Genomic DNA, 24,322 nt, shown 5'->3' with positions numbered 1-24,322 from the left:
CTCTACTAACAATACAAAAAATTAGCCGGGCGTAGTGGTGGGCGCCTGTAGTCCCAGCTACTCGGGAGGCCAAGACAGGAGAATAGCTTGAACCCGGGAGGTGGAGCTTGCAGTGAGCCGAGATGGCGCCACTGTACTCCAGCCTGGGTGACAGAGTGAGACTGTCTCAAAAAAAAAAAAAAAATACAAAGAGTCAAGAGATGGAGTCCTTGAACACTGGGGCAGTTCGTACCTTCCCTGTGTTCAGCCACGAGGAACCAAAATGGTCTACATGCAAAAGTCCTAGATTGGGCCAGCTGCGGTGGCTATGCCTGTAATCCCAGCACTGTGGAGGCTGAGGCGGGTGCATCGAATGAGGTCAGGAGTTTGCGACCAGCCTGGCCAACATGGTGAAACCCCATCTCTACTAAAATCACAAAAATCAGCTGGGCATGGTGGCGCGCACCTGTAATCCCAGCTACTCAGGAGTCTGAGACACAAGAATCACTTGAACTCGGGAGGCAGAGGTTGCAGTGAGCCCAAATAGACAGAGAGAGACTTTGTCTCAAAACAAACAAACAAACAAAAAAAAACAGCCTGGGCACAGTGGCTCATGCCTGTAATCTCAGCACTCTGGGAGGCCGAGGTGGGCAGATCACGAGGTCAGGAGTTCAAGACCAGGCTGACCAACATGGTGAAACCCCATCTGTACTAAAAATACAAAATTAGCTGGGCGTGGTGGCGCATGCCTGTAATCCCAGCTACTCAGGAGGCTGAGACAGAAGAATCGTTTGAACCTGGGAGGCGGAGGTTGCAGTGAACGGAGATCACACCATTGCACTCCAGCCTGGGCGACAGAGCAAGACTCCGTCTCGGAAAAAAAAAAAAACAAAAAAGTCCTTGATTGTTGGTGAGTACAGGCCAGGGGGAAAATCCACCACTAAGGAACATACAGAAGACAACCTGATATTACTGTTCCTCCTTTATGGTCTGTGAAAATGCTTTTGAGAAATACAGTGTTGTCCAAATCTGAAATGTGCATTTGAGGACTTTGCTAATTTGGGATTACTTAGCTCCAGCACCCTTCCAAAACTCCACATTTATTGACCTCAGGAAACCAGGGCAGGTCAAGGAAGTGGGGACCCAATCCCGCTGGGCACTTCGAGCCCTGGTCCAGACCCTGGATCTGAGTGATGGGAAGTGCCAGGCTGTGGCACAATTGTGCCTGGGTTCAGGTCATTCCTGGCTGTAGGGATGAATTTTAAGAGAGGAAGTGGAGAGTTCAGTTAAGAAACTTTTCAGTAGATGCCGGTGGCTGACTAGCATGCTGAGAAGAGGTGGAAGAAGCTGACATATTTTGAAGAGAGAAGCCACCAGACCATCTAATGGGCTGAAAGTACCAAATGAAGGCTAGGGGATGCCAAGGAGGGGCCAGGGTCTGACCTGGATGTCAGAGTGAATCTTCCAATGGACCAAGTACGAGCCTGGGGCAAGGAGGAGAGGGTGAGGGCAGGAGGGTCCTGGGGGTCCCAGGTCTGCATGCCAGTCAGGCACTCAAGTGAAGATGCATACCGACAAGGTGGGTTTGGAACGCAGATGAACAGCTGTGTTGGAGGACACTGCAAAAAGGCAACGCCTAAAATGGATTTAGAACCCAGCAGTGACTGAGACAGCCTAGGGGAGAAGTGTCGAGCAAGAAGAAGAGGGCCAAGCCCAGGCCCTTGGGAAGCCTACATTTACAGGAGCTGGCAGACGAAGCAGAGAAATAGCTGCTTCCTTCCTGGCCTCCAGCCCTTAAGGCGTGCTATATAGATGAGTGGGGGTTCTCTGACCTCTGTAGCTTAGACACAGCTACAAGGTCAAGACCAGTCATCTACAGTTGAAGCAGTGGATCCTTTTCAGTAGGTTTATGGATATGTTTTACTCTCAGACTCACCAAAGCCCAAGCAGTCACAGATTGGAGTCTGGGCAAGCAGGATGGGCCCATTCGTGTATCCTCTGACGTCATCCTGGATCTTGCAAAGACCAACCCAGCTGGCGTTCACAGCATATAGTATATGGGTAGGGGCGACATCAGAGTGGGTAATCCGGAGTGCGACTGCATTGAAAGGGACCTGGAAAATGAATTTGCATCTCACTCTATTCATTGCTACTTTGAAAGACCACTTAATTTCTACAACTAGATTAACCAGCTATCTAAAGATAGGTCTGCCAAAGTGCCTACTCAAAAGTATCTCTAAAGAATAAAAACAGCCAGGCACAGTGGCTCACGCATGTAATCCCAGCACTTTGGGAGGCCGACGCGGGTGGATCACGAGGTCAGGAGTTCAAGACCAGCCTGACCAACATGGTGAAACCTTGTCTCTACAAAAAACACAAAATTAGCCAGGCATGGTGGTGGGCGCCTGTAATCCGAGCTACTCAGGAGGCTACGGCAGAAGAATCGCTTGAACCTGGGAGGCGGAGGTTGCAGTGAGCAGAGATCGCGCCACCGCACTCCAGCCTGGGTGATAGAGCAAGACTCGGTCTCAAAAAAAAAAATTAATAAATAAAAAATAAAAATAAAAAATAAAATAAAATAAAATAAAAAATTCTTTCGGCTGGGTGCAGTGGCTCACGCCTGTAATCTCAACCCATTGGGAGGCCAAGGTGGGTTGATCACTTGAGGTCAGGAATTTGAGACCAGCCTGGCCAACATGGCGAAACCCTGTCTCTACTAAAAATACAAAAATTAGCCAGGGATGGTGGTGCGTGCCTGTAGTCCCAGCTACTTGGGAGGCTGAGGCACAAGACTCACTTAAACCCAGGAGGCGGAGGTTGCAGTGAGCTGAGATCGTGCCACTGCACTCCAGCTTGAATGACAGACCAAGACTCCATCTCAAAAACAAAAATTAAAAATAAATAAATAAATAAATAAAATACAAAAATTTAGCCAAGGGTGGTGGCGCATGCCTTTAGTCTTAGCTACTTGGGAGGCTGAGGTACTAGAATTGAGAATCACTTGAACCCACAAAGTGGAGATTACAGTGAGCCAAGATTGTGCCACTGCACTTCAGCCTGGGTGAAAGAGAGAGACTCTGTCTCCAAAAAAAAAGAAACAAAAAACACTTAAATTTAAAAAATAAATGTGGGCCGGGTGCGGAGGACACGCCTGTAATCCCAGCACTTTGGCAGGCTGAGGCGGGTGGATCATATGAGGTCAGGAGTTCGAGACCAGCCTGGCTAACATGGTGAAACCCCGTTTCTACTAAAAATACAAAAGATTAGCTGGGCGTGGTGGCGCGTGCCTGTAATCCCAGCTACTCGGGAGGCTGACGCAGGAGAATCGCTTGAACCCAGGAGGCGGAGGTTGCAGTGAGCCGAGCACGTGGCATTGCACTCTGGCATGGGCAACAAGAGTGAAATTCCATCTCAAAAAGATAAATAAATAAATAAATGTGGAGTAATACAAGACAGATTAAAGTATTGGCAGATAAATTTCACATTCACTTAAAGAGCATCTCCAAGTGAATAAATGACCCATAAACTAAAACCCCATTAGCAAAGTGACTTAGACTCTCCAGGGGAGATAACTCAGAAGCCTGGAGCCCACACCACCATCGGGCCCAAGAAACATATCCTTGCTGCCCAGGTCTGCCGCTTCAGCCTATGTGACCTAAGGCAAATGCTTCCACCTGACAAGGCCCAATGCTCAAAGCTGTAAATGAAGCATGTCTTAGCCTTTCTCTCACAGGGTGGCCATGAAGTCACTGAGCCCCTCCATGCTTGGCAGAGTGCCTGGCATGGAGCAAGCGCTCAAAACCGGACATGCTGTGTGGCAGACCACAGACCTGGGCTCAGAGTCGGGCGTCCTGCGGCTTCAGTCCTAGCCTCAACTTTGACTACACCATTTTGGGCAAGCTGACTCCCAGTCCCTGGCCTTGCTTTTACCATCTGTAAAATGGGGATAATAACAGGACCACGGTAAGTAGTGGAGTTACACAGGCTTAGAACAGAGTACTGCACAGAGTAAGCATTTCAGAAGTGCTACCTGCCGCTAGTTTTGTTTTTTCATCATCCCGAATCCTAACACTATCATGCTTTCCTCCCAAAACAATTATTAGCAGCCTGGATTCCAAGTTGCAAATACTCTGGTGGTGGAATCTACTTTTGACGACAGTAATGTGAAGTACTTCTTTTTTTTTTTTCTTTTAAGTCGGCATCTCGCTCTGTCACCCAAGCTGGAGTGCAGTGTCGTGATCTCAGATCACTGCAACCTCCGCCTCCTGGGTTCAAGCGATTCTCCTGCCTCAGCCTCCTGAGTAGCTGGGACCACAGGCACGTGCCACCATGCCTGGTTAATTTTTTGTATTTTTAATAGAGAGGGGGTTTCACTGTGTTAGCCAGGATGGTCTCGATCTCCTGACCTCGTGATCTGCCCGCCTTGGCCTCCCAAAGTGCTGGGATTACAGGTGTGAGCCACCGCGCCCAGCTAATGTGAAGTACTTTAAGAGTGTTCTCTGGGTGCCAGGTTCCACTGTGAACGCTCCCTGAATCCATACGTTCACTCTCTGAGGCCCAGTAGCACCCCTGCTCTACAGCTGAAAAGTGGAAGTGCTGGAGCAGCCCCTGCGACCAGGTGGGACATTCAAACCCAGCACGGACCCACACTTATCCTCAGTACAGAACCATGGCTAAGAGCAGTCACTGGAGCTGAACTGCCTGGGCCTGCATGCCAGCCCAGCCCCTAGTGCTGAGTCCCTCAGCCTCTCTACACCTCAGGTTCCCCATCTATAAAGTGGGAATAACGACACAACCTGTGTCACTGGGATGTTCTGAGGATTAAATGAGCGAGGAGTTATGCAGTGGTTAGGAGAGTGCCCAGCACACAGAAAACCACACAAGGGTGTAACAAAATGAAGACAATTTCTCCTGTAAGTTCAGATTACCTGATAGGGTGTCAGGCTATGTAAAGGAGAAAGTGGTTTGGGCATCGGGGGCTGCAGCTGGCTAAGGTAACTCAAGATGGACAGATCTCGAAGAATTTTGTTATGTGACTCTCTGAAAGGCAAATCACAACAAGGTAAGTAGACATTTAACCCTCAACGGCCACCTCCCACACCTGTCATCACAGAGGTCACATTTTCACAGAGTACTGGGCTTTCCAGCACTGCCCCCCCTTGACGGACCCCAACTGGAAAAACAGGAAGTGTAAAGACTCCTTTAAGTCAAAGTTGCTGGCAGCCAGAGGTAGGGGACACTTCTGGATATTTCCACTGGGAACATAACAGTTCAGAAAACAACTGGTTCGTCTTTGTAAGTGCACAGCTGTGATAGAGACCTGAAGATATTAGAGGACTCAGGCCTTTAGAGGAATTGAGAATGGCAGGTCTTTTTCGACGGAAGGAAAAATAATTCTTCAGCCAAATGAGGGTTAGTTACCTATTTCTTGGAGTTATTCTGAATGCAAAGTCTGTATAAACACCTATCAGTTTATGTCCAGTGAACTCAACTGGACTCTCTTTTTCTTCATCAGCAAATTCCAAAGCATCTGCAAATGCTGCGAGTCTGAAACGTCGATTTCTCATCTTGGTCTTGCTTTTTGTGTACAAGCCATCCATGTCATCTACATACTGCGGGGTAAGGTCTGGCATATATTTACTGTGGTCAGAGCGGAACTGAACCACGTGGCTGGGAGACAGCAATCGGATCAGATCAATGAGAAGCAGGAGCCCCTGGTCTGTGGGGAAGAGACATTAGCACAGCTGATACACTCAAGAACAGTGACGCGCTCAAGAACAGTGACATGCTCCTACGACAAATGGATGCATTTGTTCTAAGACAAAGAAACCATCAATACGTTGGACTTCGGCTGGGCACAGTGGCTCATGTTTGTAATCCCAGCATGCCTTGACAGGCCAAGGTGGGCGGATCACTTGAGGCCAGAAGTTCAAGATCAGCATGGCCAACATGGCAAAACCCCATCTTTACTAAAACTACAAAAATTAGCTGGGCAGAGTGGCACACGCCTGTGGTCCCAGCTACTCTGGAAGCTGAGGTGGGAGGATTGTTTGAGCCTGGGAGGCAGAGGATGCAGTGAGCCGAGATCACGCCATTGCACTCCAGCCTGGGCGACAGAGTGAGACCCTGCCTCAATTAAAAACAAAAAACAAAACACTGGGCTTTAACGTGAATGTCTGAAACTAACAGTACTCACACTGCCTGTCCTTCCCTTGCAGATGTGCACATGCAGGCTTACCTGAAACCCATCCCATAGTGTTGACGATGAGAGGGGACTCTCTCTTGTAAGCGCTGAACACATATTTCACTATGTCAATATAATTCTCATAGTTGTTTTTACAAGAAGGTTGCCCATAATATACCATCTTCTGTGGAGTCCTCAGGTGAGTGAAAGGTGGCCCTAAAAAGACAAAGATGAGTAATCAGATGAGTAAGGTGAGTGACCAATCCTGGCCACTTAAAAGGTGGTGAGGGTTTTGTTTCAGCCGTTATCACTGACAAAGAACCCTAGGAAATCTGAGATCATCCTACCTACAGGAACACTCTAATTCCATTTTTTGGAAATCTAAGCTTTCAACTTAACACAAAGACATGCTCACTTTCACATAAACGGCTAATGCCAATTATGTCCTAACATGGCCATTCATTCAGCGAACACACAAATCTGCTAACTGCTGGGCTTGTTCCAGTGATTTGGGACATATCTGTAAACAAAACAGACAAACATCCCCACCCTCACAGGGCTTCTATCCCAATGAAAGGGCAATGAATAGCCATGTGTGTCTTATAGCAATACAGCAATGACTCTGTTCTAAGAGGCCCTTCACATATAGCCTCTAATTTTCTTTCTTTTTTTTTTTTTTAGACAGAGTTTCACTCTTGTTGCCCAGGCTGGACTGCAATGGTGCGATCTTGGCTCACAGCAACCTCCGCCTGCCAGGTTCAAGCGATTCTCCTGCCTCAGCCTCTCAAGTAGCTGGGATTACAGGCATGTGCCACCATGCCCGGCTTATTTTGTATTTTTAGTAGAGACGGGGTTTCTCCATGTTGGTCAGGCTGGTCTTGAACTCCCAACCTCAGGTGATCCACCCACCTCAGCCTCCCAAAGTGCTGGGATTACAGGCGTGAGCCACCATGCCCAGCCAAGAGCCTCTAATTTTCATAACCCTGTGGCAGGTAGTAGTATCCTCATTTTTACAGATGAGGAAATTGGGAAAGAGATCAACTTGAACAAGGTCAGCCAGTCAGTAAACAGCAAGCTGGTTTAAACCCAGAGGGGCCGGCTCCTGCGTTCACACTCCTAATCATGACATATCTCCTCTGGCCAGGGACAGGGCGCTGAGCAGTTCAATGAGGGCAGGGTCCGCACAGTCAGCAGGCCAGTGACCAGGACTGTGTGTGACAGGGTCAGAAGGGAGATGGCCTGGGTCAGTGTGATTGCAGCAGGGCCACTCAACCTTCAGAGTGGCCACTATGATGGGAGCTGCGAATTCAGCCAGCGAGGCTCCTTTCAAGGTTGGGGCCAGTAAGGGCAGGGATGTGGGGTAGCCAGCAGCAGAGGGAGTGGCCTGTATAGTTCAGAGAAGACTGAGCAAATATGCAAATATATTGTAAATAATCATAGGCAGGTTTCTTCCCACCAGAGAACCAACTTACAAATATGAAAGTGAGGAAGGCTAACGAGAGTGACCCCTGGGGTGTTAAGCCAGAATCGGATGAGTCGGAAACTCATGGCTCTCTGTCTCTCTCTCTTTCTCTCTTTTTTCTTTTTATTTTTTTGAGACAGAGTCTCACTCTGTCATCCAGGCTGGAGTGCAGTGGCGCAATCTCAGCTCACTGCAACCTCCACCTCCCGAGTTCAGGTGATTCTCCTGCCTCAGCCTCCCAAGTAGCTGGGATTACAGGCACTCGCCACCACACCTGGCTAATTTTTGGATTTTTTAGTAGAGATGAGGTTTTGTTATGTTGGCCAAGTAAGTTGGTCTCAAACTCCTGACCTCAAGTGATCCGCCTGCCTCGGCCTGCCACAGTGCTAGGATTACAGGCATGAAGCACCGTGCCTGGTTTTAATGAAACAGATAGAAAAGGTATCTACAGAAGTTCAGATCTATATGCATACATACACATATACATATGTATGTTTGAGTTTAAATATGCAATATATGCTAGCTCTGTGCACTGAGGGGATCTAGAAACAATAACACACCAGAGGCAACAAGCGTGCACAGTACTGAAACTCTGGTTTCAATCTCTCTCCATGAAAAGGAGCCAGGGCTCTCTGGAAAAATAGCTCATTCCAAGGCTATGGAAGAGAAAGTGAAAGATGACCCCAGAACTTCCTGTTTTTCCTGAAAGTTAAGACAGTGCTCAAAAAAGGATGGAGCCATGGAGTAGCCAGGGTCAGTACAGCTGGAGAGCCCAGGCCAAGGGTGCAGTCAGGACCTAGGACGTAAGAGGAGCTCAGTAGACAGACAGGTCCTAGGAGGTGGCCGGCAGGGCAGAGCGGCTGCTTATACATAGGGATATTGTACACATAAATTAATGTGTTCAGAATAATGAGAGCCAAGTTTTCTTGTTTTTGTTTCTTTTTAAGACAGGGTCAGCTGGGCATGGTGGCTTACACCTATAATTCTAGCACTTTGGGAGGCCAAGGCAGGTGGATCACCTGAGGTCAGGAGTTTGAGACCAGCCTGGCCAACATGGTGAAACCCCACCTCTACTAAAAATACAAAAAATTAGCCAGGCATGGTGGCGGGTGCCTGTAATCCCAGCTACTTGGGAGGCTGAGGCAGGTGAATCGCTTGAACCCAGGAGGCACAGGTTGCAGTGAGCCGAGATCGTGCTATTGCACTCCAGCCTGGGCAGCAAGAGCGAAACTCCATCTCAAAAAAAAAAAAAAAAAGTTGGAGGTATCACATTCTCTGACTTCAAAAGCAGTTATAATTAAAAGAGCATGCTGCAGACCGGGCTACAAAGTGAGACACTGCCTCTACAAATAATTGTTCAAAAATTAGCCAGGTGTGGGCCGGGTACGGTAGCTCACGCCTGTAATCCTAGCACTTTAGGAGGCTGAGGCGGGTGGATTACCAGGTCAGGAGATCGAGACCATCCTGGCTAAAGTGGTGAAACCCCATCTCTACTAAAAATGCAAAAAATTAGCCGGGCGTGGTGGCAGGCACCTGTGGTCCCAGCTACTCGGGAGGCTGAGGCAGGAGAATGGTGTGAACCCAGGAGGCGGAGCTTGCAGTGAGCCGAGATCACGCCACTGCACTCCTGCCTGGGTGACAGAGCGAGACTCCGTCTCAAATAAAATAAAATAAAATAAAATAAAATAAAATAAAAAAATAAAAATTAGACAGGTGTGGTGGCTAATAATAGCTGTCATCCTACCTACTCAAGTGAGGTAGGAGGATCCCTTCAGCCCAGAAGCTTGAGGTTGCAGTAAGCTATGATCACACCACTGTACTCCAGCCTCAGTGACAGACTGAGATCCTGTCTCAAAGGAAAAAATAAGGCCAGGTGCAGTGGCTCACACTTGTAATCTCAGGACTGTGGGAGGCTTAGGTGGGAGGATCACTTGAGCTCGGGAGTTTGAGAGCAGCTTGGGCAACATAGGGAGACCCTGTTTCTACAAAGTCTAAAAAAAATGGAGTTAGGCTTGGTGGTGCATACCTGTTTTCCCAGCTACCTGCAAGGCTAGCCTGAGCTCAGAAGGTGGAGGATGCAGTGAGCTGTGATTACGCCACTGTACTCCAGCCTGTGTGACAGAGCAAGACCCGGTCTCAATAAATAAATAAATATTTTTAAATTAATTTTTAAGTAAAACAGCATGGCAGGATCAGGCATGGTGGCTCTGCCATCTCAGTGCTTTGGGAAGCTAAGGCAGATCACCTGATTCCAGGAATCCAAGGCTGCGGTGAGCTATGATTGTGCTAATTAATGCACTCCAGCCTGGGTGACAGAGTGAGACACTGTCTCTCTCAGAAACCAAGCACGGTAATGGCATAAAAAAAGACATATCACCCAATGGAACAGCATAGAAAGCCTGGAAATAAACACTGCATTTACAGCCAATTGACTTCTGACAAAGGTGCTAATAACAAAACAAGGGGGAAGGACAGTCTTCAATAAATAAGGCCAGGAAATCTGGTTATCCACGGGGAGAAGAAGGATACTAGATATCCTTATCAAACACCATATACAAAAATCAACTCAAAATGGAATAAAGACTTAAGTATTAAGACCTGAAACTGTAAACCTACTAGAGGAAAAGCTTCATGACACTGGTCTAGGTAACAATTTTTTGGATATGACCCCGAAAACAAAGGTTAACAACAGACAAATGAGATGGCATCAAACTAAAAAGCTTCTGCATAACAAAGGAAAAAATTCCAAAGAGACAACCCTCAGAATGGGAGAAAACGTCTGTAAATCATCCATCTGATAAGGAGTTAACATCCAAAATATGTAAGGAACACAAGAAACTCAACAGCAAGAAAACAAATAACCCAACTGAAAAATGGGTAAGGCACTTGTACTAACTTCAAAACTTACCGAAAAGCTATAGTAATTAAAACAATATGATACTGGGTCAAGGACAGACATGTACACCGATGAAACAGAAAACGGAACCAGGAAATAAGCCCATACATATAAGATCAAACAATCTTCAAGATAGTCTTTTCAACAAATGGTGGTGGAAAATCTCAATATCTATATTCAAAAGAAAGAAGCTGGACCAATTCCTTACACTATATGAAAATATTAATTCAAAATGGATCAAAAACCTAAACTTAAGAGTAAAAACTGGGCTGGGTGCGGTGGCTCACACCTGTAATCCCAGCACTTTGGGGAGGCCGAGGCAGGTGGATCACAAGGTCAGGAGATCGAGACCATCCTGGCTAACACGGTGAAACCCCGTCTGCACTCCAGCCTGGGCGACAAAGCAAGACTCCATCTCAAAAAAAAAAAAAAAAAAAAGAGTAAAAACTGAACAAACAAATTCAGGCTGAAAAATTTAAAAGTAAAAAAATTTAAAAAGTTAAAAACTATAAAGCTCTTACAAGAAAACATTAGAGACAATCATGATGACATTAGATTTAGTAATGATTTCAAGGATGTAACACCAAAAGCATAGGCAACAAGTGAAAAAATAGATACACTGAACTTCATCAAAATTAAGAACTGTGCATCAAAGCTTACTGTCAAGAAAGCAAAAAGACAACAACCTACAGAACAGGAGAAAACATTTGCAGATTGTACATCTCATAAAGGATTAATATAAAGAACTACTATTAATATGAAGAACTACTAAACTCAACAAAAAGTAACAATCCAATTCAAAAACATGCAGGCTGGGACCGGATGCCGTGGCTCACGCCTGTAATCCAGGCACTTTAGGAGGCCAAGCAGGTGGATCACCTGAGGTCAGGAGTTCGAGACCAGCCTGGCCAACATGGTGAAACCCCATCTCTACTAAAAATACAAAAATTAGCTGGGCATGGTGGCGGGCATCTATAATCCCAGCTACTCGGGAGGCTGAGGCAGGAGAATCGCTTGAACCCGGGAAGCGGAGGTTGCAGTGAACTGAGATCACACTACTTCACTCCAGCCTCGGCACTCCGTCTCAAAAAGGAAAACAAACAAACAAAAAACAAAAAAACAAGCAGGCTGGGTGCAGTGGCTCATGCCTGTAATCCCAGCATTTTGGGATGCTGAGGCGGGTGGATCGCCTGAGGCCAGGAGTTCGAGACCAGCCTGGCCAATGTGGTGAAACCCTATCTCTACTAAAAATACAAAAATTAGCCAGGCGTGGTGTAGTTCCCGCTACTTGGGAGGCTGAGGCAGGAGAACTGCTTGAACCCGGGAGGTGGAGGCTGTAGTGAGCCAAGATCACGCCACTGCACCTCAGCCTGGGCGAAAGAGCAAGACTCTGTCTCAGAAACAAACGAACAAAAAAAACACACAAGCAATATTCAAGGACTGGAACAGACATTTTTCCAACGAAGATATACAAATGGCCAATAAGCACATGCTCAACATCATTAGTCATTTAAGGGAATGTAAATGAAAACCAACATGAGACATTACTTCACACAAACTCAGACAGCTATAATCAAAATAAGCATTGGTGAGGATACGGAGAAATCAGAACTCTTGTGCATTGCTGCTGGGAATGTAAAATGCAGCTACTGTGAAAAACAGTTTGGCAGTTCTCAAAACAGTAAACACAGAACTACCATAAGACCCAGCAATTCCACTCCTCGGTATACACCTGAAAGAACTGAAAGCAGGATATGGAGGAGATATCTGAATACCCATGTTCACAGCAGGATTATTCACGAAAGCCAAAATGTGGAAAGAAGCCAAGTGTCCCTTAACAGCTGAATGGATAAACTAAATGTGATATACACATACAATTGAATAACATTCAGCCATCAAAAAGAATTATTATTATTATTTTTTGAGGCAGAATCTCACTCTTTGTCACCCAGGCTGGAGTGTAATGGTGCAATTTCAGCTCACTGCAGCCTCTACCTCCCAGGTTCAAGTGATCCTCCTGCCTCAGACTCCCAAATATCTGGGACTATAGGCATGGACCACCAAGCCCAGCTAATTTTTGTATTTTTTTTATAGGGACTGGGTTTCACCATGCTACCCTGGTCTCAAACTCCCAGGCTCAAGCAATCTGCCGGCCTTGGCCTCCCAAAGTGCTGGGATTACAGGTGTGAGCCATGGCACCTGGCCAGGAATTAAATTTTGATACATGCTACAACATGGATGGATCTTGACAATACCATGCTGAGTGAAATAAGCCAGAAAAAGGATAAGTATTGTGTGACTCCACTTACATGAGAATAGCCAAATTCATAGGGACAAAAAGTAGAACAGAGGTGAAGTCTCTAGGGGCTAGGAAAGAGGACAAGAGGAGGACAAGAGGGAGTTAAGGGAGTTATTCTTTTTTTTGAGACAGAGTTTTGCTCTTGCTGCCCAGACTGGAGTGCAGTGGTGAGATCTCGGCTCACCGCAACCTCTGCCTCCCGGGTTCAAGTGATTCTCCTGCCTCAGCCTCCCAAGCAGAGTTATTCTTTTTTTTTTTTTTTTTTTGAGACAGAGTCTCGCTCTGTCGCCCAGGCTGGAGTGCAGTGGTGAGATCTCAGCTCACTGCAAGCTCCGCCTCCTGGGTTCATGCCATTCTCCTGCCTCAGCCTCCCAAGTAGCTGGGACTACAGGCGCCCGCCACTACGCCCGGCTAATTTTTTGTATTTTTAGTAGAGACGGGGTTTCACCATGTTAGCCAGGATGGTCTCGATCTCCTGACCTCGTGATCCACCCGCCTTGGTCTCCCAAAGTGCTGGGATTACAGGCATGAGCCACCAAGCCCAGCCGAGAGTTATTCTTTAATGAGTACAGTTTTCATTTTGGGATGACAAAAAACCACACCCGACTAATTTTTAAATTTCTTGTAGAGACAGGGTCTCACCACGTTGCAAACACAACAAAAACAGTTGTGGCCAGGCACAGTGGCTCATGCCTACAATCCCAGAACTTGGGAGTCAGAGGTGAGTGGATGACCTGAGGTCAGGAGTTCGAGACCAGCCTGGCCAACATGGTGAAACCCTGTCTCTACTAAAAATACAAAAATTAGCTGGGCATGGTGGCGCGCACCTGCAGTCACAGCTACTCAGGAGGCTGACGCAGGAGAATAGCTCGAACTCAGGAGGCGGAGGTTACAGTGAGCACAGATCACGCCACTGCACTCCAGCCTGCCTAGGTGACAGAGCAAGACTCCATCTTAAAAAAAAAAAAAGCAAGCAAGGTGGTACTTACTCCAGCAGCACATATACTAAAAAACTGGAATGATACAGAGAAGACTGGCAATGGGCCCCGCACAAGGATAACATATTATTTTTTTAAAGTGATGTAGAATTGTGGATAACTGGTGAATTTTCAATAAAATCTGTAGACTGGTTAACAGCTTTTTTTTTTTTTTTTTTTTTTTTGAGATAGAATCTCACTCTGTTGCCCAGGCTGGAGTGCAGTGGAATGATCTTGGCTCACTGCAACCTCCACCCCTGGGTTCATGCGATTCTCCTGCCTCGGCGTCCCAAGTAGCTGGGACTATAGGCACGTGCCACCAAACCCAGCTAATTTTTGTTTTTTTGGGTTTTGAGATGGAGACTTGCTCTGTCGCCCAGGCTGAAGTCAGTGGCTTGACCTCAGCTCATTCCAACTTCCGTCTCCTGGTCAAGCAATTCTCCTGCTTCAGCCTCCCGAGTAGCTGGGACTACAGGCGTGCACCACCATGCCCAGCTAATTTTTGTATTTGTAGTAGAGATGGGGTTTCCCCATGTTGGCCAGGCTTGTCTCGAACTCCCTACCTCAGGTGATGCACCAGCCTCAGCCTCCCCAAGTGCTGGGATTACAAGTGTGAGCCACCACAGGCAGCCTGATTAACAGTATTGATTCAGTATTAATTTCTTGGTCTAGATAGTTGTATATAAGATGTTGAAATTAGGGAAACATGTGTTTCTAATTTACATAAAACAAAATAATTTTTGCCACCACACCCAACTAATTTCATAAAACAAAATGAGTAGCAGTTCCATTTCCTAAAATGAGAAAGCACCATAGTTTGTTTTTTGGAGGTTAGAGGAACAAGTTATGGAAAGACCATGAGTTTGGTAGGCGCATGTTCACTTTTAATATTTTATACTCTTCTATTTCTGAGTTTTTGTAAGCATCATCACATATAAATTTCATAAAACCAAGACATTCGAGAAATATGTAATACATACCCAGAACTGGTTCTGTAATATTAAGCAAAGAAATGCAACCAGGAGGGGTAAATTCTGTCTGTCCCAGATCACATTCCAAATAGTCAACGCAGGGAAGACTGCAAATTTTTAAAAAAGAAAAAAGAAAGAAAATCCTAACTAGCTTTACTCAGTAGAAAGGATAATCACACAGTAAAGATTTCATGTGACACACAGGCATAATCCACCACACACAGCACTTTAGAAGTGAAGCCTCAAGATGACAATCGCTGTTTAAAAACGAGTCCAGAGAAACGCAGTGCAGGCATGGTCACAATGTCCATTTGTAACACGGATAACAATTTGCTCTTCCAGATTTTTTTTTTTTTTTTTTTTTTTTTTTGCGATGGAGTCTCACGCTGTTGCCCAGGCTGGAGTGCAGTGCGCAATCTCGGTTCACTGCAAGCTCCACCTCCTGGGTTCATGCCATTCTCCTGCCTCAGCCTCCTGAGTAGCTGGGACTACAGGCACCCACCACCACGCCCGGCTAATTTTTGTATTTTTAGTAGAGACGGGGTTTCACCATGTTAGCTAGGATGGTCTCGATCTCCTGACCTCGTGATCTGCCCACCTCGGTCCCACAAAGTGCTGGGATTATAGGCGTGAGGCACTGCGCCCGGCTGAATTTTTTTTTTTTGAGACAGAGTCCCGCTCTGTCGCCCAGGTTGGAGTGCAGTGGCGCAGTCTCGGCTCACTATAACCTCCGTCTCCCAGGCTTGAGCAATTCTCCTGCCTCAGCCTCCCGAGTAGCTGGGATTACAGGCATGTGCCACCACGCCCGGCTAATTTTTTCTATTTTTAGTAGAGACGGGGTTTCACAGTGTTAGCCAGGATGGTCTTGATCTCCTGACCTTGGGATCCACCCGCCTCAGCCTCCCAAAGTGCTGGGATTACAGGCATGAGCCACCATGCCCGGCTAATTTTTGTATTTTTAGCAGAGACAGGGTTTCACCATGTTGGCCAGGCTGGTCTTGAACTCCTGAACTCAAGTGATCCACCTGCCTCGGCCTCCCAAAGTGCTGGGATTACAGGCATGAGCTAACACTCGGCCATCTTTCATATAAGTTTATTTTTTCTTGAGACAGGGTGTCACCGAGTCACCCAGGCTGGAATGCAGTGATCAGAACTCACTGCAGCCTCGACCTCCTGGGCTCAAGCAATACTCCCTCCTTAGCCTCCCAAGTAGCTGGGACCACAGGCACACGCCACCATCCCTGACTAATTTCTAAATTTTTTGTAGAGACAGGGTCTCGTTACGTTGCCCAGGCTGGTCCGAAACTCCTGGGCTCACGCAATCCTCCTACCTCAGCTTCCCAAGTGCTAGGATTACAGGCAGAAGCCACGGTGCCCAGCCTTTTTTTCTTTTTGTTTCTGAGACAGAGTCTCGCTCTGTCGCCCACGCTGGAGTGCAGTGGCACCATCTCGGCTCACTGCAAGCTCCTCCTCCCAGGTTCACGCCATTCTCCTGCCTCAGCCTCCCGCATAGCTGGGACTACAGGTGCCCGCCACCACGCCCAGCTAATTTTTTGTATTTTTAGTAGAGACGGGGTTTCCCTGTGTTAGCCAGGATGGTCTCGATCTCCTGACCTCGTGATCTGCCCGCCTCAGCATCCCAAAGGTTTGGGATTACAGGCGTGAGCCACTGCGCCCAGGCTTTATTTATTTATTTATTTAGAGACACAGTGTCACTCTGTTGCCCAGGCTGGAGTGCAATGGTGTGACATAGCTCACTGTAGACTCGAACTCCTTGGCTCAAACCAGCCTCCCACTTTGGCCTCTCAAAGTGCTGCGACTACAGATGTAAGCCACCATAACCCACCTCTGTTGTTGTTGTAAAGGTAAAATTTCAGATCTGGCATGGTGGCTTATATCTGTAATCCCAGCACTTTGTGAGGCCAAGGTAGGAGGATTGCTTGAGCCCAGGAGTTCAAGACCAGCCTGGGCAACATGGCAAGATCCTCTGTCTACAAAAGCAAAACAAACAAAAAAATTAGCCAGAGGCCGGGCATGGTGGCTCACGCCTGTAATCCTAGCACTTTGGGAGGCTAAGGCGGGCAGATAACCTGAGGTCAGGATTTCGAGATCAGCCTAACCAACATGGTGGAACCTTGTCTCTACTAAAAATACAAAAATTAGCCGGGTATGGTGGCGCACGCCTGTAATCCCAGCTACTCGGGAGGCTGAGGTAGGAGAATCACTTGAACCTGGGAGGCGGAGGTTGCAGTGAGCAGAGAACACGCCATTGCACTCCAGCCTGGGTGAGTGAAACTCTGTCTCAAAAACAAACAACTAGCCAGGTGTGGTGGTGCGCTAGTGTGGTCCCTGCTACTTGGGAGGCTGAAGTGGGAGGACTGCTTGAACCCAGGACGTCAAGGCTGCAGCAAGCCGCGTTTGTGCCACTACACTTTTTGCTGGGCAACACAGTCAGACCCGGTCTAAAAAAAAAAAAAAATTAAAAGAAAATTCCCAGGAGTTTGAGACCAGACTGGGCAACATAGCAAGACCTCATCTCTACAAAAATAAAAAATAAAATTAAAAAATTAGCCAGGCATGGTGGCCCATGACTGTAGTCTCAGCTGCTCAGGAGGCTGAGGCAGGAGGATCACTTGAGCCCAGGAGTTCAAGACTATGAGGTATGACTGTGCCACTGCACTCCAGCCTGAGGGAAACCCTGTCTGAAAACACACACACACACACACACACACACACACACACACACACACACACCAGAACTTATAAATACAGACTCTGAGACCAAGTGTCTCCTCTTGGAAGTCCGCCTGCAGGTAAGGCAAAGTCAGCCTACGCTAGAGCATTGTCACATACTGCAAAGCAGATGGCAGTGAGGACCAGATGCTTCAGCTGGGCAGCTTTAGACCTGTATGTAATCTCTAGCTAGAAGCCAAGAAGCACTCCCTCCAAATCAAAAATCCCACTTCATGACAAAAACCTAGCAATGTGTCAAAGCCATAAGAAAAGCACTCTTACCTATTTAACAACTGGTTAATCAGGTATCTATTAAATGTTGACTTTCCAACATCCTGGGATCCACAAACTAGAATGACAGGGCAGCCATCTACTTCTTCTGAATGGGAAACAAACATTGATCGCTAGAATTAGCCGTCTTCCTTGGACTCGAATTATGACTAATCTTCCTCTGGGGGTCTGGTGGACAGACATTCAGGGTGATCAATGTGTATTACTCACCACAGGAAACATTGACTAACTCTTCCAGGGCTGAAAGGGTACTCTCAGTTAACTGAAGGCCTTTCCTTTTTTTCTCTCTTCTGATGCCAACAGACCTCAAGGCTAAATATTCAGGTTTAATCTGGGGAGCTGGACTCTGAAATCAATAATTTAAACTTTAAGGTGAAAAAATGCACATTTTTTTCTTCAGTACTAAATTAATCAAGCCTCACACAGTTGTGAGCCAGAGAAGATAAATTGTTTCCTCCCTTTGTCTCCTGCCCCAAAATCCAACCCATCAACAAGTGTTGCCAACTGTATTCCTGAAGTTATCCATGTCTATTTTCAGTTTCTGCTTTCTCCCGAGCTGCCACTGCCTCCGCAGGAGACTCCAGAGAAAAAGAAAATGTCTGGTAAGACATGACTGCACAGGAAACATTCAGCAGGAGGCCCTGGCTCTAGACCAGGTGAGTGATGTAGAATCAAGTCAAGGCAACCTCTGAAAACATAAAGCAAAAAGAGTTGAAAGGAGGGAGAAGACAGGTCTGTGAAGTCCAGAAGGACTGGGAAAGCAACCCAAGGAAAGGAAGAGCAGACCCTTGCTGAGGCAGGTAAGGCTCAGTTGGAACCAGCTCACCACAGAAGAGGATGAAGGAAGGGCCCCGCCCATGAGCACATCCTCTTGCAATTCATCAACACTGAAAATAAAGATACCATAAAGAAATGTGAAGCAGGCTGGGCGCAGTGGTGCACGCCTGTAATCCCAGCTACTTGGGAGGCTGAAGCACAAGAATCGCTTGAACCCAGGAGGTGGAGGTTGCAGTGAGTCAAGACTGTGGCACTGCACTCCAACCTGGGCGACAGAGGGAGACTGTGTCTGTGTCTCAAAAAAAAAAAAAAGAGAAGCAGCCTAGTGTGAGGCTTCCTATCGGCAATGCTGGATCCTAGAAAACAACAGAACAAGGCCTTCAACAATTTGAGAAAAAAGTCTGTTGAACCAACCATTCTACACTGTGTGCAATTATCAATCACTGAGGGCAAATCAAGAACATCTAACAAAATTAGATAATCAAGTTTACTATCTCCCTTATGTGAAAAAACAACTCCAGAATCTACTGACGCATCCAGAGGGTGGGATAGGGAGGGAAGTATCCAAGAAAGAGCATAAGAAATATGAACAGTGGTGGTGAAGTCCCAGAAAAACAGATAAAGCTGAAAATAAATGAAAAAAGAATGTGGCTGCCCCATAGCATCTGGAACATTCACTTTCAGTAACCAAGGCTTGAGAACAGGCAATTCCATCTCCTCCTCTGCAGTCCTGGTCCAGCTACTGGACTCTGCAAAAGACTAAAAGGCAATCACAACAGTCCGTTCGCTGTCCCGCTCTCATTTCTTCTCTCCTTTCACTTCAAATTCCCCACACCCACCTCGTATCTATCTGCTTCCCACACAGTGACGACCTTGATTCCATTTCCCAGTGCAGCAGGAAATAATCAGAGGACAACTTCTACTTCCTCTGGCCCTCTCCTAGGGACTTCCTCTAGCCACTATGAATGACCTGGCTATGCTCCTAAGGCCACATGATGCCAGAACCGGACCCATCCCTGGTAGCCAACTTACATAGTTCCAGCAGCCTCTCCTCTCTCTGCTGCGTGGTTACCTCCCCCTCCCTCTGGATCATTCCCATCTGCCATGTTCCAGCATGTTTTTTTCATCCATCTTAACAAAATTACAAAACTCTCCTGATCATACTTATCCCTGCAACTAGTGCTTCATTTCTTTTCTTCCCTTTACAGCTAACTTCTACCAAAGCAAAATACTTTACTACTAAGCCTGTGAGTCCCTCTCCGCCCAGGCTCTTGACCCCATTCCAATCAGGCTACTTCCCGGCCTCTACAGCCAGCGCTTTCTCAGGTCTCACCTGACCACCAGCAGCTTTCGCCACCGCTGTTCAGTTAACTCTCGTTTAAAGACTTCCTGACCTACAGGACACCACGCACTGGGTTTTCCACCAAAACCGATGACTATCTGCTGCTCCCTCATCTTTGCCTGGACCTCTTCTTGGAGTGCCCCAGGGCTCAGAGCTGGAACCATCTTGTTTCTGTCTATTCAACTCCATCAGCATTATTATCGCATCTGGTGGCCTGGGTATCCTCTCTGCTGAAGGCTCCCATATTTACACCTCCAAACTCTTCCCTGAACTCCAGGCCCACATATTCAACTGCCCACTTGACATGTCCAGCTGATGTCTACCAGGCATCTCAAGGTTAACAAATGGAAACCCACTCCTCCTGCGGTGACCCCATCCCAGTTAATGGCAACTACATGCACCTCAGTCATTAAGCCAAAAACCTGCTGTGATTCCTTGATTCTTCCTCACCCCTCATATCCAGTCTGTCTGCCAATCCTGGAGATTAGACTCCACCTACTGGCCCATGGGAGACAATTATAGTAATAGTACTTAAGGAAATGGAAAAAAAAAAAAAAGAACTTAAGGAAATGAATAATACGGTCAGCAAAAATTTAGAGGTGAGGCCAGACACGGTGGCTCACACCTGCAGTCTCAGCACTTTTGGAGGCAGGTGGATTGCTGGAGTCCAAGAGTTCGTGACCAGCCTGGGCAACATGGCAAAATCCTATCTCTACAAAAACTACAAAAATTAGCTGGGAGTCATGGTGTGTACCTGTAACCCCAGCTACTGAGAGGCTCCGGTGGGAGGGTCACCTGAGCCCGGAAAGGTTGAGGCTGCAGTGAGCTGAGCTCCTGCCACTGCACTACAGCCTGGGCAACAGACACTACAGCCTGGGCAACAGAGACTTTATCTCAAAAATAAAAATAAAAGCTCTCTTCTAGGGACGTTGTCTACACGAAGTGAGAATGGTCCAGCATTTGACACACCGTCATAGGCTTCCTACAATACAGCCTCTAACAAAACTAGGCTGTCCCGAACCCCTGGTAATAAAATTGTTTGTCTCTGTACCAAGAAGGTTGGGAAAACACCAAAATTTGCATTGGCGCAGCCCAGGCAGGCTTCGAGGGGTCCGTGCCATGAGACTTAAAGTTCTTTTTTTTTTTTTTTTGAGACGGATTCTCTCTCTGTCTCCCAGGCTGGAGTGTGCAGTGGCGCAATCTCAGCTCACTGCAACCTGTGCCTCCCAGGTTCCATCGATTCTCCCGCCTCACCTCTGGAGTAACTGGGATTACAGGTGCATGCCCCACGCCCTGCTAATTTTGTGTATATTTAGCAGAGATGGGGTTTCGCCATGTTGGCCAGGCTGGTCTTGAACTCCTGACCTGAAGTGATCTGCCCACCTCAGCTTCCCAAAGTGCTGGGATTACAGGCATGAGCCACCACGCCCCGCCAAGACCTAAAGTTCTTAAGAGATTGTCCAAAACAAAAACCATGTCAGCAGAGCCTACGGTGGTTCCATGCGTGCTAAACGTGTTCAGGACAGGATCAAGCGTGCTTTCCTTCTCGAGGAGGAGAGCATCATTGTAAAAGTGTTGAAGGCACAAGCACAGAGTCAGAAAGCTACATAAAAAATGAAGCCTTTTTGACTAATAAAAATTACGACTCGTTAAAAATTAGAGGTAAGGAAAGAGATAAAAGAAAATATAAGTTCATTTAAACTACTCATTCATAGTTTAGAGACAATTTATATTATCTCAAATTAATAAACTGAAATATAAAGACAACCATTAAAAACCCCAAAAAAGGCCAGGCATGGTGGCTCACACCTGTAATCCCACCACTTTGGGAGGCAGAGGTGGGCAGATCACCTGAGGTCAGGAGTTCGAGACCAACCTGGCCAACATGGTGAAACCCCGTCTGTACTAAAAACAAAAAAATTAGCTGGGCATGGTGGCATGCACCTGTGGTCCTAGCTACTTGGGAGGCTGAGGCAGAAGAATCACTTCATCCCGGGAGGCAGAGGGTGCAGTGAGCCGAGAGATCACACCACTGCACTCTAGCCTGGCAACAGAGAGAGAGTCCATCTCAAAACAAAAAACATAAAAACAAAAATTAGCCTGGCATGGTGGCAGGCGCCTGTAATCCCAGCTACTCAGGAGGCTGAGGCAGGACAATTGCTTGACCCTGGGAGGCGGGATTGCAGTGAGGTTGAGGTCGCACCACTGCACTCCAGCCTGAGTGACAGAGTGAGACTCCGTCTCAAAAAAATGAACCAACCAACCAACCAAAAAAGCAGGGCTGGAGCATGGTGTTAATAAAAACCCAAAAAGCACTTAACCAACTACGATATAAAATGGTGGCTCAGGTATGAAACTAAGGAGGGGAGGATGAACATTTTTCACGATATACCTTTCTACAATAGTTTCCATATACACGTATTACATTCTGTAGGACTGAGAGCACTAGATAGACCAACTGTTCTTCCAAGACAACATCCTACATAGTCATTTGAAATCACTGTTTTGGTGCAAGTAATTAGCAAAACTCTGAATGAAAACGGGTTCTACCTCTTGCACAAAAATGTAGGATGAACCCGGATAGCTGGTTATGAAGTTTACAGTGGCAGTTTTCAGATGTTCTAGCAACACAATGGAACACTGAGGAGAAAAATTCTGCATCGACCAACGCCTGTCATCTGTAAAGAGAAAAATAAACCACCTTAGAAGCAGTAACTTCATTACATTCCACGCCCTTTAGGACTGCCATCTCCTCGGCTAAACTATAAACGTTAGGAGAGTAGGAATTACGGTTGAGAGCCTTTTTCAGGGGGCCATACTACATACTAAGAACACATCTGGGAGGAGAAGTCAATCGAGGTTTGCCACATAATAATTTTGTGGCCTTGAACAATTTTTCTTTTCAGTAAAATGGTGATAACAATAGTACTTTCACTCTCAGGACCCTTGTAAGGGTTTATAGAGATACCACAACGTCCTTAGCACACTGTCTAGACCATAGTAAGCATCTAAAATAATTTTTTTTTTTTTGAGATGGGGTCTCGCTCTGTTGCCCAGGCTGGAGTGCAGTGGCGTGATCTCAGCCTACTGCAAACTCCGCCTCCTGGGTTCAAGCGATTCTCCTGTCTCGGCCTCCCGAGTAGCTGGGACTACAGGCGCCTGCCACCACGCTCGGCTAATTTTTTGCATTTTTAGTAGAGACAGGGTTTCACCGTCTTAGCCAGGATGGTCTCGATCTCCTGACCTCATGATCCGCCCGCCTTGGCCTCCCAAAGTGCTGGGATCACAGGCGTGAGCCACCGCGCCTGGCCCTAAAAATTATGAATTAGCCTTATTACAGTAGGCCCTCAGTAAATTACCCAGTTCTTTTCATTACCAAGGTTAAGATGAGATTTGAGCAAATTCCGGGCTTCCCTTTTCAGTTCCTTCTTGCTTTCCTCAGGCAGTGAGTAGTGAAGTGCATGGATACTCAAGCAAGAGTGGGTATACACAGAGAAGATGTCTTGGGCAGGCTGGCCTTGGCTGATGGTAAAACCAAATACCTGCACCTGGCCATAGAGGCAAGTCACACGACAGATCCCACTAAAAGTAAAACCCTAGCAGGGAGAGAAAACAGAAAAAACATTATAGATCATGTCACTAATGACTGAAACATTCTAAAATCTTTTTTTTTTTTTTTTGAGGTGGAGTTTTGCTCTTGTTGCCCAGGCTGGAGTACAATGGCACAATCTCGGCTCACCGCAACCTCCACCTCCCAGGTTCAAGCAATTCTCCTGCCTCACCCTCCCTAGTAGCTGGGATTACAGGTGAGTGTCACCACGCCCGGCTAATTTTGTACTTTTAATAGAGACAGGGTTTCTCCATGTTGGTCAGGCTGGTCTTGAACTCCCGACCTCAGGTGATCCGTCCACCTCAGCCTCCCAAAGTGCTGGGATTACAGGCGTGGGCCACCGCACCTGGCCAAATTCTAAAATCTTAACTTGCTATTCACACATCAAAAGGCAGGTAAGGCCAGGCACAGTGGCTCATGCTTGTGATCCCAACACTTTGGGAAGCTGAGACAGGAGGATCACTTGAGCCCAGAAGTTCAAGATCAGCCTAGGCAACAGAGTGAAACTTCTCCTTACAAAACATTTAAAAATTAGCAGGGTGCAGTGGCATGCCTCTGTGGTCCTAGCTACTTGGGAGGCTGAGGTGGGTAGACTGCTTGAGTCTCGGAGGTAGAGGCTGCCGTGAACCGTAATTACACCACTCCACTCCATCAGTAATAAGTATTGGGCCAGGCACGGTGGCTCACGCCAGTAATCTCGGAACTCTGGGAGAAGGAAGTGGGGGGATCACTTGAGTGAGGCCAGGAGTTTGAGACCAGCCTGGATAACATGGCAAACCCCCCTGCACCCCACCCCCCCCA

The 24,322-nt window shown here is 47.0% G+C and overlaps 1 protein-coding gene and 1 non-coding gene across 2 annotated transcripts in view; one reads left to right on the top strand and one right to left on the bottom strand.

Moving 5' to 3' along the window:
* NOL9 (nucleolar protein 9) overlaps positions 1 to 24,322 on the bottom strand; it is a 33,904-nt gene that overhangs the window by 5,738 nt on the left and 3,844 nt on the right. Inside the window, exons 2-10 of the mRNA XM_003822145.5 lie at positions 23,288 to 23,507; positions 22,462 to 22,589; positions 18,003 to 18,138; positions 17,784 to 17,880; positions 14,778 to 14,875; positions 6,218 to 6,379; positions 5,401 to 5,698; positions 4,908 to 5,019; positions 1,916 to 2,093 (exon numbers count right to left, since the gene is read on the bottom strand). Of these exons, the coding sequence (XP_003822193.1) occupies positions 1,916 to 2,093; positions 4,908 to 5,019; positions 5,401 to 5,698; positions 6,218 to 6,379; positions 14,778 to 14,875; positions 17,784 to 17,880; positions 18,003 to 18,138; positions 22,462 to 22,589; positions 23,288 to 23,507 (1,429 nt within the window). The remainder of the gene's footprint in view (positions 1 to 1,915; positions 2,094 to 4,907; positions 5,020 to 5,400; positions 5,699 to 6,217; positions 6,380 to 14,777; positions 14,876 to 17,783; positions 17,881 to 18,002; positions 18,139 to 22,461; positions 22,590 to 23,287; positions 23,508 to 24,322) is intronic.
* On the top strand, positions 13,802 to 13,912 carry LOC117978657 (U6 spliceosomal RNA). Its single transcript, XR_004669336.1, has one exon. It is a non-coding gene; the product is annotated as a U6 spliceosomal RNA (small nuclear RNA).

Source organism: Pan paniscus, chromosome 1 (genome assembly GCF_029289425.2).
Source record: "Pan paniscus chromosome 1, NHGRI_mPanPan1-v2.0_pri, whole genome shotgun sequence".
Classification (NCBI taxonomy): domain Eukaryota; kingdom Metazoa; phylum Chordata; class Mammalia; order Primates; family Hominidae; genus Pan; species Pan paniscus.
Note: the sequence above shows the minus strand (reverse complement) of the source record. Positions and strands in the feature narration are given on the sequence as shown.